Source organism: Neopsephotus bourkii, unplaced genomic scaffold (genome assembly GCF_033783945.1).
Source record: "Neopsephotus bourkii isolate Nb327-2 ecotype Australia unplaced genomic scaffold, CSIRO-AGI_Nbou_v1 NB_1027, whole genome shotgun sequence".
Classification (NCBI taxonomy): Eukaryota; Metazoa; Chordata; class Aves; order Psittaciformes; family Psittacidae; genus Neopsephotus; species Neopsephotus bourkii.
Window position 1 is genome coordinate 2603594 of NW_026901516.1, and position 18581 is coordinate 2622174.

The following is an 18581-nucleotide window of genomic DNA, read 5'->3' on the forward strand; positions in this document are numbered from 1 at the left end:
ACTGAACCTGGGGCACCTGCTAAGAAAAATTCATATGGAAAGCATCCTCCCCCTGAGTTTCAAAGGGAGGTACTTGAACTAGCTTGTTTGGAGGAAGGCTGGACAGCACTGACCTTACTGGTCATCCTGAAGTACTCACGAACGGTTTGTGACCTGGAGCTTACATTGCCCCTGTGCTTCTACAGGACTGCAGTCTGAGAAGGGAAGGGCATCAAGGGGGCTGTGTTTGTGCTTGGAGGGCAGTGAGTCACGGATTTAGACTGTTCTTTCTCTTCCATCTCTACCTCCCCCTCTCTCTTGTCCAGAATAAAGCCAGGAGGGAGGGATGGGAAGGACAGATGACTGGGTATGACTTTTCACTTCTCTGAGCACAGATTGTCCCTCTGCCCAGTACTACTTTACCCACTCACGCAGGAAATATCATTGAGCTTCGCAAGTTCTGCACATCTCACAGGACCCAGGCTTGCTCATGAGTAACAAAGGTTTTTTGTCACTGTCCTGGGTTCAGCTTTATTTCTTTCTCCTTCCTAGTAGCTGGTGCAGTGCTGTGTAGAGGAGATGCTGCCTTTGAACATCAAGACCATCACCTTCCAATGTTTTCCTCTACAAAGTGCCAGTTTTCAGCTGAGTAGCCAAATGCTTAGACCAGCGCATCCTCCTTCATGCTGAGGGTATTTCCTGTACCAGCAGTCAGGAGGTGTTAAGTCCTGGCTCATGTCTGCCCACCACCAGGGGTTTTAGCACTCGCAAGAACTCCAGCAGGGGACCATATCCTTATATACAGGGGCAAATTTTGCTTTGAAGGTTTGGTTGTGGTATTTTCACCTGGCATGCTGTCAGCTCATGTAGACTGAATGGTTGGGCTGTATCTTCCTAAATGGAGGGCGTTTGTATGATCTACTGAAGGAACCTTTTCTCAGTTGCCTTTTCTGTTCACAAGAATATGACAGCAGCATTTTAGAGGGCTTGTAGCAGTATGTGGTGCTGGCAGTGCGCAGAGTGGCATGGTGAGTGCAGTACTGCCTCAGTCCTGAGTTCTGCTGCTTGTGTGGTCTGTGCTGATGCTTGCAAAACTGCAAATATCTTGTATCATGGACCATCTGCTTAACAAATTGGGTCTTTGGTTAACTTGAGCTTAATGTTGGGAGCAAAAATGGTTTGGCTGTGCTGTAAACAGGAAAAAATAGTTAAAGGCTTGGGAAGGGGAAGGACTGACAAGTTTTCCATGGGCCATGACAAATGTCTTTATCTCACCTTGGTGTCTTGGGGCCCTGCTCCACTTTGGAGACATGTAAGGTAGAGCAAGAGCATAAAAACAACACAGAGGATGTTGTTCCTTGATTTCTTCTTTACTTTTCTTGACTTAGTTTTTTGTCACTTCTCTCTCTGTTCTTGCAGCTTTCATTCTGGCCCTGGCCCTGGGATGTCCAGGCAGGCATTTACAGGGCAATTAGCAGATCTGTCTGCTTCTCTTGTGGAGGGATAAAGCACCAAAGGACTTACTGGATGCTAGGGATCCACCATTGCTTACCTTAGGATCTGCTTACAGCTGGAAGCTCTTCAAAAAGCATACCTGGTCCCGCTGCTGCAGCTGCCAGCATTCTTCACTGTAGCATCAGCTGCCTCTGGTGTATTTCTGTTTTATGCTTTCTGTTATTGCTAACACCAATGGGCCTGAGCAAGTGTGGGGTCAGCAAAGAGAAGTTGCCCTGTGTCTGTCTTCATTTGTACTAGTAAGTTGGTGCAAGACATGCTGCTGTATAGTTTCCTTGGCACCTGACTTGGAGGGGGATGGCAACAGGTACAAGTCCTTGGTTTCTGTGTGCAGCTTGGTTGTCTTTGGATGTTTTGCCTTGTCCCTGGCAGGTTTTCCACTGCCTACAGCTTACAAGGCTGATAGTGGGTAACTGCTCGGGAGAGAGAACTGCTGCTCATGGCAGGAGACCAGGGCTGCGTGGCAGGGGGCAGGAGGTTGGCATGCGGACACCTGCAGGTGTTTTTCTTCTTTTTCAGAAGAAAAATGTGTATAATTGCAAAGTGGAAGAGATCACAGTAGAAGTTTCTAAGTGGTTTGCTATTCAAATTGTCAGGATTAAGGCATGTTCTGCCATCTGGGTCACCTTTTGAACAAAGTCCACTAACTGATCTTTTCCACCAGTGTCTTGACAGTCTCTGATCACAACTGAAGGAAGGTAAAAATGGCAGCAGATGGAATATCGTTGATGCTGATGAGAAAATCTAGGGTCTGTTAAGGCTGGAGAACTCATGAATCTCAGTCATCTTACTGGGGTGATTTGGTGAAATGAGAGCGGTCTGATGTAATGATGGTACTTGGTTTTCATAGCTTGTGTTTGCAGACCTCTTCTAGTGCATGATTCCAGTTTGGTGGAGGCAGAGGAGATTGCTTTGTTAGTACTGGCTGCTCCTGGGAGTTGCCTGAGAAGTCAAAAGTTCCTTGCTCCAGGTCCAGCTGACTGCTTGGTGGTTTCTTACTTGGCAGTCTGCTTGGAGCAGCTGATGGTGTGTGCTGGAGAGGGTAAGCCTATTCAGACCACCTTCATATATGTAGCTTGCATACTAGCCACTTGATAAATACCTCACTATTTTGATGATGGTTTCCACAGTATAAGTGTAGGCAGAAGTTAATGCTTCCATGAAGGTTTTGCTGTCTTCTGCAAGAATTTTTGTTTGCTCCATCCCACTTAGAGCTGGGTGGTAATCAGTGTTAAAATTCAGTGTTAAACACTTGTTTGGCCTCTCCAAAATAAGTGAAAATCCATCCAATAGTGAGGTGAGTATGTATTTCTAGAGGAAATTAAGTGAAATTTAAGCTTCTGCTAGTCCTCATGTGAACACCAAGGAAACAAGTGTTCCATTGCAAAATTAATATCTTTTGAATCGATTCTCTTATTTAAAGGAGACTGAGATTTAAAGGGGACTGATGTGGTCCTTTATTAGAACTCTAACAAGGCAGCTGTTATGTTTTTAGCATCTGTTGGTTTAAAATCAAGTTTTATGCTACAACGCTCTGTAAATTTCAGTTTTCTCTGTAGCAGCTCAGTAGCTCACGGTTTTCTAGAAATGGGAAGTGCAGGGTGTTAGCATACCTTCTGGTCCTTATGGAGCTGTGCACTGTATATATATGGCTGCAGTGTGCCAAGCATCTAACTTGCTGTTTAAAGAATTTGACTCCAGAGAATACTAGGAGTACACAGCAAACTAGAAGAGGTTGTAGCGTATAGATTCAGTGCCTTTTTCAGTGCACTAAGAATTGTCTTGAAAGTAAGGAAGTGTCACTTTGACTCTTTTGAGGGACTGTTTCGCTTCTGTCAGCTCTGCAAATATTTGAAGATCCTTCATGAGGTAACTTGGGTCCCAGGGAACTTTTAAGTCAGAGCATCTTATCTGTAGACAATCCTGAAATTGTCTGATTACTGGGTAGGAAAGCAACCAAGCCTCAAGTAGCAAAGTTGAAAACCACAAAGATGAGGTGGGGAAACGCTGATGGGAAATGATCCAAGTTGCTGAAAGGCATGGCCCAAGGACAAGAGCTAGATGTTTTCACAGTATCAAGCAAGACTGCGTTGTGGAACACATTGGCCAGGAATCCCACACAATAAAACCAAAACCTCTTGGGATTCGAGTGTAATAAATATACTTTGAGTTCGAATAGAAACAGTAGTGCCATCTTAGAACTATGCCTAGAAAACGTCTATGACCTGTCAGTTACTTACAGCCCCTTCAAGAATCAATGCAATGTCCAGATTTTCTTTAGATGGTTTGTATGGACATCTGTTGTTTGCTATAAATAAAAGGTATACTACCTTGCAACTGGGACAGTTATATTTTTGCACAAGAGTCCTACTGTAACTGTAAAATTGTGTGGATATAAATATATTCTCAAGTAATGAAGCTCGATTGTGCGCGCAGTCAAGCAGAGCTGAAACAGGGGCCTGTATTCTGTGAAAAAGCATCAGCATTATGGGGGCCCAATTGCTAGTCTGTTAAATAGATACTCATCTGCACACCAAAATGCATTGGTGAACAGATAGCCTCTAACAGCTTGGATAAGACTTAGTGATGAAGCAGTGTGTGAAACTTCAGACTTCTGCATTTTTAGCGCTTAGTGTCTGGTTCCTGGAGGAAGGGAGGGAGAGGGGCATTGTTTATGCTCTTCAGAAAGATGCATGGTGTCCGTTATTCCGGTCTAACAATAGGTTATCAGACTCTGTTCCATCCTGCCTAGAAGAGATACCATCTTCCCTTTCCTGACTTCCTGTATTTGACAAGGCTGTGTCTGTACTGGATGTCTCAGAAGCTGGTGCCCAGAACCTTGCTAGAGAAAGGTTGGAGTTCCTGGAGACTTCCCTGGAGCTGTGTGCCCCTCAAGCTCTTAGTGTGACAGAGCTGTGAATGCATGGTGGTGGTTTGAATAGCTGCTCACAGCAACCCAGGCAATCTGGGAGATATTAATGCTAGTGAAACAGTGCTGTCAACTGGAGAGTGATGTCTGTGGTTAGGGCTGGTCCCTGGCTGGTACAACCTTAAAAGTTTCAGTCAGAGTCTACAAGAATGCAATGTAGTGTTTATGCAGTTGGGAAAGATGCAGTCAACTTCTTTAATGAACTTGTGGGGATAACATTGTATTGCATTTTACTTAGGTTGTCTGTGTTCTGTTGTGGCATGAAAACATACTGGGATTATGCCTTTTGAACTTTTCTCCTGACCTGGAAATTAGTGAACTACATATCTTGGGGAAAACAAGGTGCCTTTCAGTGAACTCAGAATTGGGCATCTCATTTGTGATACTATGATACCTACACACTAGATAGTCAGAAGACCTGTTAATACAAAAACTTCCCTGGAACAGAGGAAAAAAGCACAGAGAGTGATTTCTGAGATATGTCCATACTTTTGTCTGAAAACATACAGCCCAAACATGTTAGAGGGATTATGCAAGTAATGTAAAAGTTAAGTCACTTCAGTGTCAAATTTGCCTGTTGTGTCTTTCACAGTATTTCATTAACTCTTTCTGCCTCTTTAGCAGTCAGTCTACAACAAAACACCACCTTGGTATGGTCACTGCCTAAACACTCTGGGTCTCTGATAGTGTCCAGTCTGGGTCTGTCTTATTCAGTCCTGTACTGTGTTTTTGTAACTTTGAGTGATGTGTTCTGTGGGGCTCAATAAATGGGGTTGAAGACGGAAAAATGCTCTTTTTTTTTTTTATTATTTTTTTATTTTTTAAGAATGCCTTTAGTTGGGTTAAGAAGCTTAAAACCAATATTCCTTTCTACTTGCTGTTTAGTTTCCTGCTAAAACATCCCCTTTAAAGCTTGGTCTTACTTTGTAACTGCTTTAAAAGCTATCCCTTTATTTTCAGTAGTTTATTGAAAGAATGAGATTTGTTTAGGAACAGAGAGCACTGAAACATTACTGCTGTAAAACATTTTTTGCTGTTCACTTAACCGTTTTGGGACCTGAAAGTCTCATTTAGCCCTGTATTTGTAATTGGTGTTAAAGTATTGGCTACATACCTGATGCAGGTACCCCTTGTTTTGAAATAAGCTAAATTTTATCCTTCTTTGAAGGCGGCTGTTGTAACTTGTGTTCTCTTAAAATGGGCTGTATCTAATGCAGTTGGTTCTTGCTTGTACTTTTATTTTAGGAGCAAGAGGCTTATTTTTGTTTCCTCGTGTTGCTCCCCAGCCAGCAGTTCCAAAGGGCTGTTGTGTTGAGCAGTTTTGTTGGAAACCATGTAATCAAAAGCGTGGCTTAACTCGACAACCTCAGCTTCGTGTGTAACAGCATGTGGTGTATCTCCACTGGAGCACACCTGCTGGCTGGCTCATCTCAGGAGATTCCTTCTGGATGTTCCCCTTCAGAAACAGCCTCAGGCTTGTCTTACATGGTGAAAGTTGTTCTTATGTGGGATGCTTTTAGCATACCTTGGTGTTCAGTGCTGATAGATGAAACCCTGAGCTTTGGTTGGCAGCACAGCTTACATTAACAATAGTGTGGTTTCCTTGACACCATTCACTGAACTACAGTGAAGCCCGTGCAGGTGGCCTTATGTTCAGTGGCATAAACAGATCTATGCCATGATCCCACGGCATCTTGTTCATGTCTCTGGTGAATTTTTGGTTCTCTGTCTGTAGTTGCGATGAAGAGGTATCTGGAAGCTGCTGCTCCTTCTGACCTCTGTTTCTTGATTCCAAGTTGAATGCTAAACACAGCTACAGCTTAGAAAATTTGAAGTTTATTCTAACCAAGTTCTGAAAAAGCTGGATTATTGGTGGAACTGGGACAACAAAAATTCATAGTGGAGGTATCTCGGGTTTGGACAGCAAATAGAATTTTAATCGAAGGCCTCTGGTTTTCCTTGGCAGACACTATTGGCCTTGGAAGAGGGTATTGTAGGTTGCGGCTGCCTGAGCTTAGGAATGATGCTGGGCACTCTTTCTGGAGGCATGGTTCCCTGAGCTCCTGTTCCAGGAGGTCAGGTCACTGGGGAGAAAGGGCATAGGTCTCAGTGAGACATCTTTAAGGTAAGTAGCTATAGTGTGGCTGCTCTTGAGTAGCTCTGGAGGAAGCTGAGCTGGGGTTTGGTTGTCAGTTCCTTCCCCTTCAGACTCGCTGAAGGAAAGTGTGCTGGGAACAAAGGACTGAAATAGCTGATTTTACTTTAACTGTCCCGTCTGGCAGTCAGGAGAAAGAAATAACTTTCCAAAGGATTTTTTTTCTTGGCAGGACAGGCAGAATATACCCAGAGGCAGAAGTCTCAATTCATTTTAAAAAGGGCTGTTTGTTAATCTGCGAGACACCAGAGTCCTCCAGCAAAACATGCAAGAACTCATCCCTGCTGGTAACCGGTCACTTTAGGTTTTCTGTTTGTGACTGGAAAATGGGAAGAGCCTTGTAGCCTTACTCTTACTATCAAAGTGCGTAATTGGTGAGAAAGTCTTTCCTGTTCTCTGAAACAACTTCAGTAAATCCGTATTTCTTGGAAGTGTTGCCTAAAAGAGGGCACCTTTGGTGTTATGAAGATGCCTCATTGCTGTTCAGTAACTACAGTTAGTGCTGATATTTTGGTCAGAGATTGCAGATACTTTTTCTGGTTTTAAATGCTGTGCTGAGTGGTGTTACCTGAAACTTCATTGTTTCAGCTGTTCAGAAGTCAGTCCCAACCCCCATTTTGCTTCGGAGTTGCACTGACTGCAACACCTGATCTGTTTTCACTTTTAGTTTGTCAAAAATTGCTTTCTAGTGAATGTAACAGCTCTTGATAAGAAATATTGTATTTTCCTTCCTCCCCCCTAAGTGAAGAATATAGATTCTTGCACTTATCTTCATTTCTGACAGTAGTATATCTTGGTAGCTGCATGAGTCTGTTTATGTGACCTTTTTATTGATAACCTCAAGGTTACCGTCACCTGCTGTTCCCTGTTTCAAAGTTGTGAGATGGATGTGGTGTATAAGACTTCAGACACAGAATTTGAATACCATGGATCCTTTTCTTCTGGCAGAAGACACTTCCCATGTCTCCTCTTGGAGTCTGTACTACTGACTTCAGTGTCGGGTTGTTGCTTTTGTTTCAAGGCTGAAAGGGTGTATCAAAAGATAGGGGTATTTTTAAGTCATGAAAGTATACATAAATTATGGCAACCAGAAGTAAAAAAATAAATGCCATTCTCAACAGCTTTCAAACTGTTTCAGACAATCCCTGTGCCAGTTTACTGTCACTTCATGACACTAGGTTGTAACTATCCAGAATCGTGTTTCATGCTTGAAGGGATGTCTTGTGGCTCTTCACTGTACAAATCTGTAGCTATGACAGCCATTTCAAATTTGTTTTCAGCTTTATTCGTGCTAGCATCAGGAATTTACAGTATTAAGCCTACAAAAGCCAGTTAGTAGATTACTATGATACTGGGTTTGTTGATTTTGTGAGTTCTAATTTTGCTAGCTGTCAGAAGAGCTGCTGACATGAAAAGGCTACCACCATATTAAAAATTCTGCCTATCATAGTTTAAGGTGAACCCAGGACACTGCCAAATGGAACAGATACAGGGAAATTAATGTTTGTTCCAAGTGGAACAGGATCTTACCATAACTTGCATGGAAGTAGACAGGTATCATCTCAGTTATATATTTCAATCGAGGCTGTAACCACTGGAATGGCCTTAGGTAACTTCTGTGGATGCTTGCACCAAGAATAAGCCTAAAGTTATTTTACAGTGTTCTCATGAAGTATGGATGTCCTTACATTGACTAATCCTGTTACTAGGAGGAAAGTTCATTTATATTTCAGGGTACAGTGCTGTTGGTGATGGTCAAAATGTAAGGGACTGCTGGGACTTGTTAATATTTTAGTGGTTGTTGTTTGTTTACTTTCGTTTTTTTGAGATGTTCATGAATTTGCATATGAACTGTATTGTATTTGTATAAGCTTGATAGCTGTATTGCCCTTGAGCCAGTTTTGTCAAGGAAATTCTCCCCCATTCAAGTCACCGGAGGAGGGGATACTCTTCAGGCAGAGTTTCCATCTGTGCCAAATGTTACCTGAAACTTCAGAAGAGTTTCAACCAAGAGCAGGAAAAAAGCTCCAACCCTTATAACCGAGTTGACTGGTAATGATGCTGTTTCTGGTATGCAGTATAATTCAGACAAGTAGAAAATATGCAGTTGTGCTTTTGACAGCTTGGCTTAAAAAACAAATTTAATGGATAGTGACAAAATAGCCAGATACATGAAGCAGACCGCTTAATGCATTCCAAATCTCTAAGGGAATTAAATGATAAACTTATATGTGCCCTCTCAAAGAGTAGAGCTAACAACGACATTTTTAAGCAAGTTTAAGAAAGAAAAGCCTTAAACCTCCAGCAGCAACATTCTGCCATCCTGAATGTAGACCTACAGAGAAAAGCTATTGCTGTCAAAATGTGTGGTAACATCAGCTCTCTTCTCGTAGAATCTACATGAGCGTGTCATGTGAACAAGGAAAAAACTGCCCTTTTTCTGGCTGATGATGAATTGTATGGCACGGGTCACTGTCTGAATAAGATAGCATGAAAAGGGAATTAGAAATCTGATCTGTTTTCTGTGATTACAGCTATTCATTTATTAAATTAGAAGACTGAATATAGTTATAGTGAAGACTTCAGTGGAGGAGAAAGCTGAGTTGTCAGATGGAGGAACAGGATTTTTCTGCATATGCAACTGTCTTGTGCATCTGCCCCATCTAGTAAAGACTGCTTGATAAAGGAGAGAATGTCTAGATGCTGCTCTTGCAGTCTCAGTGTGCTATATAAATGGCAATATGTTGACATTAGAGTTTTATACCATATTTTGTGTTGTCTTGCAATAATCCTCTTATGTTTTTAGATGTGGAGGATGAAAAGCTGTTTCTAAGCATGTGGTTATAACTTGATCTTTTTTCTTTTTAAACAGAACCCAATTTGCAGAGCTTGTGGCTTTTCCTGTTTCATTCATTTAAACTTAGACAGAAGCAGTGTTATAGTCTGTATTGTACAGAATGTTTTGATAGCTTCCAGACTAACCATGTGGTAAAAAGACTATTTCATTGATACAACCTTGTTTTATACTAGGCAAGATTGTGAGCGTGCATGGGAGATCTGGTTTGGTTTTTATTTTTCAGATACTGGATAACTCGTAAGAAAGTTTAATAAAGCCTTTAAGTGAGGTGTTAGAGGATGGTGGTTTTAGTGGTGGACTCTGCAGCAGCTGCTGTTGAAGGTAAAGGAGATGTGAGGCACCAGCAAAGGTAGGATGCAGTATAGCTGCTCCCTTGAAGGATCTGAAGCTGTTCAGACTGGGGATCCAGCTGGCATTTTGTGTTTGTGACCCTGATGAAACTCTGGATTTTCCACTACCCCTTAGGGGAGGAGGAGGCATGGGCAGCTGAATGGTTTCCAAACGCAGGGAACATGGGACTGTGTTGTGGCATCTGACTGATTCTCATTAAGGTGGTTTTCACTTGAAAGCTTTAGTAGAAATGTTCATTATTTATCTGTTTAACTGCTTATCATTATAGCTGATGGGGTATGAGAAAGGTGGTAAGAGTTGAATTATGATGGGCTGACATTGCTGTAGACTTGAAAGGAAAACAAGGAAGGAAACAATGCAGAAGAGTCTCTTGCCCCTCGCCCCACCCCCTTTTTTTTTTTTTTTTTCTCTTTCCCGTTGGAATCTCCCTATTTGATTGCAGGCTGCTTTGATTAAAAACATTCATTTTAATGCTTCTGGACAGACCCTTGACAGAGGGACAGCTTCAGATGTGGCCTTGGCTTTAACTGTATACTTCTGTTCTCTGACTGACGGGGATTGTCTTGATATAGGCGGGTGCACTGGTACTAATCAGGCTTCAGTTCCCATTGCAGGTTTTCTCTAAATCGTATCTTCACCAGCTATGTGCCTAGATGTTCAGAAAGTAAAAATGTGCAGAGGCAGCCAAGTATGATAGTGGTGATGAATTTTGCAGATTGAAGAACACCTTAAAGGAGTTACTGTTAAAGTAATTGCCGAGTGTGTGGGGTGTGTCTGTCTTTTTAATGTCCAAAATATCTTTTTGACTCAAACGATGCACTTTGCATATAGTGTTTTGATGTGGCTGTCTAGTTAAGTTTTTCTCTTGACTTTAAGAATTGTTTTCCGTCATAAAATGCAGAGTAAAGCTGATGTATACTTAGCTCTTGCATATCTTGGCAGCCGATCCTTGGAGTAAGAAACTAAATATTACATTACCTTATCAGTGTGGTCTAGTTATTTCTTCCACAGAAGCATAGGAAAGCTGTAATACTGCTTAATTTTTAACAGTCTGGATGTTTTTCTCCAACAGGAGCAGTTCTTATCAGAAGCAGTAGTGGTCAGCTAATGCTAGTATCTCAACAAGCAATAGCACAAGCACAGAATCAGCCACAAAATAACACAAGTGTGAGACCATCTGTACCGACCACCACACCTGCAATCAGAATATGTGCTGTACAGGTAAACGTTCTTATAGCTTTAATTTGATGTAGCTGTATGTTATGTAGTTACAACAGGGTTTGCAAAGAAGTTAGGGAGAGCTAAATAAGCATTTGAACACTTTCTGAGCAGCATGATGGTGTTTGGTTTTGCACATAAGCATCACCATGTACTTTGCTTTCTCAGTTTTAAAAAAACCCTGCTGGCCATTACATATGGTATAGTTCAAATTAAGGAGTTCCTCACTGATGATGATGACAATGTAAAGGGTTTTAAGAAAAAAACCCACCACTTCCTCCCCTCCTGTCCCCCCAAAAAAACCCCAAACCACCACAACAAAAATAAACCCCACACAACCCCAAATTAAAAAAACCCTGCATGAGTGGTTACTGTTAATAACTGCTGCCTTACAGTCCTCTGGTTGGATGCTTCTGTAAGGCTAAGTGGAACTGAGGACCTTTTCCATGTCCCCAAGATGTTCCTCCTTCCCTGAGCTCTGATGGCTGTTTGCTTTCACCTCTCCTAATGTGGTCAGCACGTAAGAGTGGGTACAAAAATGTGACTGCATATTTCTTGCCAACATGCTCATCCTTTTAACTGTTTTATTCTGATTAGCCATTATATCTAAATGCCTCTGCCTCAGTTCTTGAGTATTAAACTGGTAGACAGATAGCTTTGTTGGAAGTGATTAAACTATATTGACTATGTGGGTGATGCCTATTGTTACTGTAGGAGTAGATGTCTTGGTTTATATCGGACAAGAGCAGGTATTAACTTCAGTGTCTGTTTTGTCACTGATTTGTCTGACAGCTGTTCCCTTCACGTGTATAATTATTTTTTTCTTAATTATTTTTAAGAACTCTGCTACCCAGTTACTAAAGAAAGTAGCAGCTACTTCTGTGAAAACAGTATCTCAGACAACAAATGCTGTGGCTTCTACTGTTCAGCCACTTGCTGTAATACAGGTAGGTGGCAAGCTTTATAATGTGGTGGAATAAGTGAGAGAACTGAAGAAGATACAGATGCATTCTTGTTATTTCTTACTCCAATCAGTTTTTCAGTAATCTTGATAACTTCTGTCCTCACAATAAATTATTTCCTGAATGTCTTTTTTAAATGCATAATTTAATTATGCTTCTGCCAGTGTATGTCAGATCATTTCATCTCACTACAGTAAAAAAACACATGAACAATGGATAGAATAAATGGTTCAGAGCACCATTTCCAGTGCTTTTGTACCTTGTGACAGAGCTCCTTCAGGCTGAAGCCTTTCTGGGAAATGGAGAATTCTTAATGGTCTCTGTTGGGATTCCCTGATTCCTTAGGGGAAAAAAAAGTATACCTAAGATGATGTTGAGTGGAAAGTGAGCTGTCTGCACCAGTCAAGCTGTTTTTCATGTGTAGGGTGTTTTTTTTCCTCTCATTAAAAACTGAAGGAAGGTCATAACTGAAGACCTCTGTTCTCTAATTGAGTTTGGTAAACAGATTCCACAAATATGACTGTGAATAGACAGTCTTATTTCCTAGGTCTTATTTCTGTTTTTCCAGAAAAAAAATGTTGTAGGACTCTTCTGAAGAAGCTCTTGCTACCTGAAGGATATGATCAGATACAGTTCGTCCTGTGTTTTTGGGGACCAGAGTTCTGGATAAATATGTGTGATGAAAAGAAAACTACTTCTTTCTACAGCTGAAGTTTTCTGTTCTTATTGTAATCTGGAGGAGAAACTGGGAAGAAGTCTAGCTTGTACTTACCTTTTGTGAACAAGAGCTTGAAGAAGACAGGGCTGTAGCTGTTGACCAAGCACTCAGTAAATGAGCAGGGTCAGTCATTCAAAAAAAACCTTGCTGGATATATGCTCTCAACCTTGAGGGTATTTGAATTATTGGGGTTATGTTTCCTGACAGTGGTAACTATCAGTCTGACTTAAAAATTCATCATCCTGCTGTTCTTCTTATCAGCAACTGAAAGTTACTCACAGCTCTGATCTTTTTTCTTTTCCTTCTCACTACAGGTGGATGATGCTGGGGCTAGAGGGGAAAACCCAGATGCCTCTTAATACATTTTCTATTTTGCTTAGAATGGAAACAATGTATGCTTTGTGTCTAAGAACAGTAATGGATAACCCTTACCCACTTTTATTTTGGAATACTAGCTTGCAAACCATGTGCTTGTGATCTATGCATAGAGATCTTCAGGATATAAAAGCAAGTCATCAGCTATACTACCCTTGCACTGGAGAGAAGAGGCGAAGTTCATCCATCATCTGATGGGTGAATCTACCTGCATTTTCACAATCTTGTGTGGATAAGCATTGAGATTCATCATGTTATTAACTTTTCCATTTTTAACTTGTATCTGCCTTTGACTTGGTTCTTCTGTACTTTCTTAGTTCAGTTTTAATGTAACCAATTTTAGTTGTGTTCTTCTGAGATATTTAAGGAGGTAGACATGGAGTAAGTAGAGTAAGCTGTACCTTTTTCTGTTGTAGAAACTGAGAGACTTCTAATGAGCCATGGGGCTGGATTTAAATAGCAGGAATGATGACTGCAGGAAAAATTAATAGAGCTGTTTTGTTTGGAGTGGCTTCCTTGGAGCCCCTCTGTTTTGCAGAGGATTGTAAAGCCCTCTGTACAACCTCCTTGTACAACAAAGAGTAAATAGGTGCAGTATGGATACATACTACCATTACAGGGTCACTTCACTCCTCACCCTGGGATGGACGAGAGAAGAGTGATGGCAAGGGAATCTGTGCATAAGGTTGCAGGAACCTTAGTCTGGGGAAGGGAGTGCCCGGGGGTCTGATTTCCTTGGCACTGATTCATTTATCAGTCCAAAAAGAATCTGCTGATGTTAATCGTGACAGATTTTTTGAGGTCACTAGGAGAGGAGTGTTGGTGTGGAAGCACGATGTCATCACAAAAAGTAGGAGACACCGGAGAGGGAGTTATCCTTGGCTTGGTCTTGTATCTCTTATCCTCTGTGAAGTACTAATTGGATCACTACCATCTGCAAACCTCTTGTCTAGTTGCTGATTCCAGGATTATTCTCCTCAACTACAAAAACAATTCTGTTTTTTTTACATTCCTCAATGTTTAAGCTCTGAGGTTAGACAAAATACCTGCACATTTTTATTTTTTACCTTCTTCCCAGATGGGGTAACGAAGCTGCAAAATATCTAATTAGCATCATGCTGGGGCACTTTTATTTAGATGCAGAGCACTTCTTCTTTTGAAATGACTTCAAAATATGCAGGATTAATGCCATTTTTCGTGGTGACTATTTCTCTGTTGCTCAAAGTGAGAATGAGAGTTGTCAGTAGTGAAAAAGGCTAAGGGTGGATGACAGAAGTTAATTCCCATATACCCATCTTCCTGGGAAAAAGGTCCAGCAGACTTCCTGTTGTTCCCTCCCTCAGTTGATAAAATGCTGTTTTGGTCTTGATGTGTAAACATGCTGGAATTTGCAAGAGATCAGCTCCTGCGAACCTCATGTTTTCGACTTTGAAACGCCCAGGGCATTGCAGCTTGGCAGATGTGTGCTCTGTCCCCTTCCGTCTTCCTCCCATCCATCTGTTTGTGGGATTCTCGTGCCCAGTTTGCCTCCCTGTGGTCTTAGAACTGTTGGGCCTCATCCTTGGAAGAGGCAGTGGTGGCAAAGATCCTGCAGAGAGCTATTAAAGTGTTACCAACAGCGGGAGCCTAAGCTGGAATGCTTTCTGGTAGCAGCCTGCTTCTTTCATGTCAAGCTGGCAGCAGCCTGGGGAGGGGGGACACCCACCCAGGAAAAATATAATTTATAAATAAATCGATTAAGTGAAAGTGTTTTGTTTTAGCTTTATATGTTTGTTCATTAATTCTCCCTATCCTGAGACTTAAATGCCCTTTGATATTCTACATGATGTCTGTCCTGCTCTGATTGCTTTTTGTTTTATCAGAACATGGTAGGGTGTTAAGCACTTATGCTACTGTCATATCATTCATGCAATTAGCAAGTAATAATTTGTGACTGTTACACTAAACTGGGGCATTTAAATATGTTAAGAGTCAGTGATAGCAATTGTGTCCTGCAGATCTCAACCTAGAATTTCACCTACAAAACCAGACTTTTCCTTTCTCTTGAGAAGATTGGAGGGAAAACAACACCCAACTTCAGGTTTCAAATGCTAACCTGAAACTCTTGCTTTTCTGTAAGCTGCAGGTTCAGTCTGGCTTTTTAGTGTTCAAGTTGAGAAATCAAAAGTAGTAGGTGTTGTAGAAGCAAAATCTTTTACTCCTTGTATTCTGTTGTATCAGAAGAACTGTATTGGGGTTTTGGAGTGTAGGTTGGTGTGATTTTTTTTTTTTGTGATTTTTTTTTTTTTTTTGTTAAAATCTGAAGTAGTAATACTTCAGTTTAGTAGATTTTCCTCTGGGAACTACTATTTAGTCTGATTTGCAAAGGCGAGAGGCGATTTTGTTCTTATTTTTTCCTAAACCTTTATTACTCCTGTTGCTGGAGCTTCTGAACCTGTTGGTAAATTCTAATGAGATTTTAAAAAGAGTTACCAACATAACTGAATTTTGTGAGGATTTGTGTCCGGGCAGAGGAGAGAGGTCCAAATTGCTGGCTGCAAGGAAAAGCAGGAAGAACTGGTTAGGTGCATTTGCTCACCTGGCTGCTTTTGCTGGAGCATGCATCCTTCCAAAGTGGACATGATGCCTTTTGCCTACTGTGCATGTGGTAGGAAGAGTAAGGGATATTGCAATTAGGAGAGAAACTGCAGGGGAAGAGGGGAAGATAAATAGTCACTAAAGATCGTGTTTTTCTTCAGAGTATAATCACTTGGCTTAGCTTTGTCCAAAATTCATTAGTCTTGGAATGCAGGAGCCTGGCAAAGTTAATACATTGCTTTCTTCAATACAACTTTACTTTTCTCACTGCACTTGGAATTTGCAGGCGATGCTTCAGTCTGAGTGAGCCTTTGCCATTTTTTCCCCCTGCTCTTAATTTAAAAACAAAATTATGGCTGTGGGGGTTCAGTCACTTCCTGTGTTAAATAGAGCATCTCAAAGCACATGAATCAAAGCTTTAAAACAAAAGATAAATGTAGTTTATTTATGTTTCAAATAATAGTGTGGAGGGAGGGTGCTACCTTGTACAGTAGCAGAATACAGTATGTTTGTCACGTTAGTCTTTGGTTGAAAAGTGTTAATTTTTCTTTCCAGACAGCAGCTGCAACAGCTAGTGTTACTACAGTTACTGCTGTAAAGCCTTCGAGTACTGGAACACCTGTAAAACTTCCAGTTACAGGACCACCTGCGCATGCTATCTCCCAAAAGGCAGTCTCTGTGAAAGCAGAGGGCACAGCAGTAGCACAGACCAGTGCTTCTACAGTAAGGGAAAAAAAAAGTTTTTAATTAACATTCTCTATATTCATCAGAGGTTGGAGAGCCAGTGCAGCATCTAACAGTCTTCTCTTTATTTCCACGCTAGGAAATGCTAGAGAATGTGAAGAAATGCAAGAATTTTCTTGCTACATTAATAAAACTGGCATCTAATGGACCTCAAGCCCCTGAGACAGGGCAGAATGTGAAGAATCTGGTGCAAAATCTACTGGTGAGACTATTTATTGTTTTTAACAAAGTCTGAAAGTCAGCATAATTTGTGTTACTGTTTTTGACATCGACTTCATTATAGATTTGTTCCTTGTCTTTTTTTATTTTCCTTTTATTTTTTTGTAAACAGCTGAAGAGTTGGACTTGCAGCTGAGTGCATCTGACCCTTTAAGCCTTACAGTGTAACTCTTAATTTAACTGTGTTTAAATACATGTTGTATTGCCCACCCCTTCCTGTTTCATTTTATGCATGCAGGTAACTGACAGCAGAAAGAGTTGATAGTGTTAACACAGCTTCTGGGTCTAAGCTGCTTTTTTTATTTTATCATGTTGATATAATATTCAGTCCTCAATGGCAAAAGTACTACTGTGGAGGTTGTAGTGCAGTGCTAAGTCCATATCACTGATTTCATTATTATTACTTTTTTACATACTACTTTATTCCAAGACAAAACTGATTTATATGTTGATAGTGAAGCTCCTGTGGAACAAGCATGACATTATCTATGTCTTTAGACAGTGAGATGGAGAAAATGACGTGGTGGCTGCCAACCTGTCTCTCTCCTTGCAGGTGGCTTCCTTATGCTGCTTTGTGCTGCACCCCAGTGCAGCTGGGTTTTCTTGGTAATGATTTCTCTTGCCACTTCTTGTCTTGGCATTTGACCGCTGCTGCTGTTCTGTTCCACTGTAGCAGAAGGCTGTGGGCTGGTGGAGGGGGATGGCTTTGCTAGTGGTACCAAAGGGCTTTTCAGACTAGAGAAGTATGGTGTAGACAAGAGGTGTAATTTCAGAGAGCAGATTGTTTGAAGATGCAGCCTTACAAAAGTGTGAGCTCTTTGCTTTTGTGTCCCTGCTGGACTCCTTCTGTAGGAAAATACTAGAATTGTTCCTTACTGTGCTTACAGTACTTTAAGCACAATTGTTACCAGACATTAATACATCGTTAACTGTGCACTTGTTTGCTTTTTGTAGTACTTTAAAGAATGCTATTCTTCTGCCATTCAGTATGTGTATATGATTGGAATGTGAAATAAATTATGTTTTGTATGTATGAGGGAAATGGCAGCTGTGAAGTAAAATGGTCCTTAAGGCAACATCTTGTGAAGTGGGTGTCAAGAACCTTGCATGCACTGAGATGTAGTGTACCAAATCATTGCATCTGTATCAGGGCAACCTTGGTGACCTGCATCCAAAACTTAGTGAGACCTAACAGGCAGCAGATCAAATGACCACATAAGAGAGCAGATGCAAGTTCTGTCTGTGAATAGAGTCCTTAAAACTTGTGCTCTGGTCGTGTAGCTCCTTGGGGTGCTGGTTCTGAATGGGAATACGGCTGAAAGGAGTCTTTTCTCTGTAGAGACAGAGATTGGTGCCAGGTTCCTCTTCCTTGCATGTCTGTACCTTCTTGAAGGACTTAATTTTCTTGGGGACTCTGTGGCAGGGTTTCACATGGGTCTCACATGGGAGGGTGAGAGAGGGCAGCAGTGTCTGGGGTTACCTATCACCTTAGCCCCTTCATAGTGATACTGAAGTAGTAAGCAGAGGGTCTCAGAAGTCTGCTGCAGCTTCCTAACACTCCCGAGCCCTTGAGTCAGGTGTTTGTGCTGGGGGAAGAGTGGAAAGCATTAAGAAAGGAGACTCTACAGGCCAGAAGACTGTTTCTATAGTGGTATGCAGGAGTGATGTTCTAATGTTCAATTTCTGCTGCTTTTGAAAAACAGTGTTAAGTGTTCTGCTTTATTATGCTAGGTATACATTACACTAGAATTGTCTTACAAAACCTACTTAGTTGTCTTTTGACCCTGATTTCTTTAAATTGATCTCTACTCAGATAAACTACCTTTAAAGAAATAAGTACTCAAAGTAGATTTTAAATATCTCTGTGTAACAGCAAGGTACTCAAACGGATCAGTACTACTTGTTTCTGTCAGTTCACTTCAGTGTGTTAACTGCTTATGGTTGAAGAAAGTAATTTAATTTGATAATAGTATATTTAAATT

General features: G+C 41.2%; 1 protein-coding gene across 3 annotated transcripts in view; it reads left to right on the forward strand.

Moving 5' to 3' along the window:
* TAF4B (TATA-box binding protein associated factor 4b) overlaps positions 1 to 18581 on the forward strand; it is a 70746-nt gene that overhangs the window by 2486 nt on the left and 49679 nt on the right. For 2 of the 3 annotated variants that reach the window (XM_061360536.1, XM_061360537.1), the window contains exons 2-5: positions 10859 to 11007; positions 11844 to 11951; positions 16192 to 16359; positions 16460 to 16582. In XM_061360536.1, coding sequence (XP_061216520.1) covers positions 10859 to 11007; positions 11844 to 11951; positions 16192 to 16359; positions 16460 to 16582 — 548 coding nt within the window. Of the gene's footprint in view, positions 1 to 10858; positions 11008 to 11843; positions 11952 to 15982; positions 16360 to 16459; positions 16583 to 18581 lie in introns of those variants that run through there. The other variant, XM_061360538.1, reaches the window with a different exon arrangement.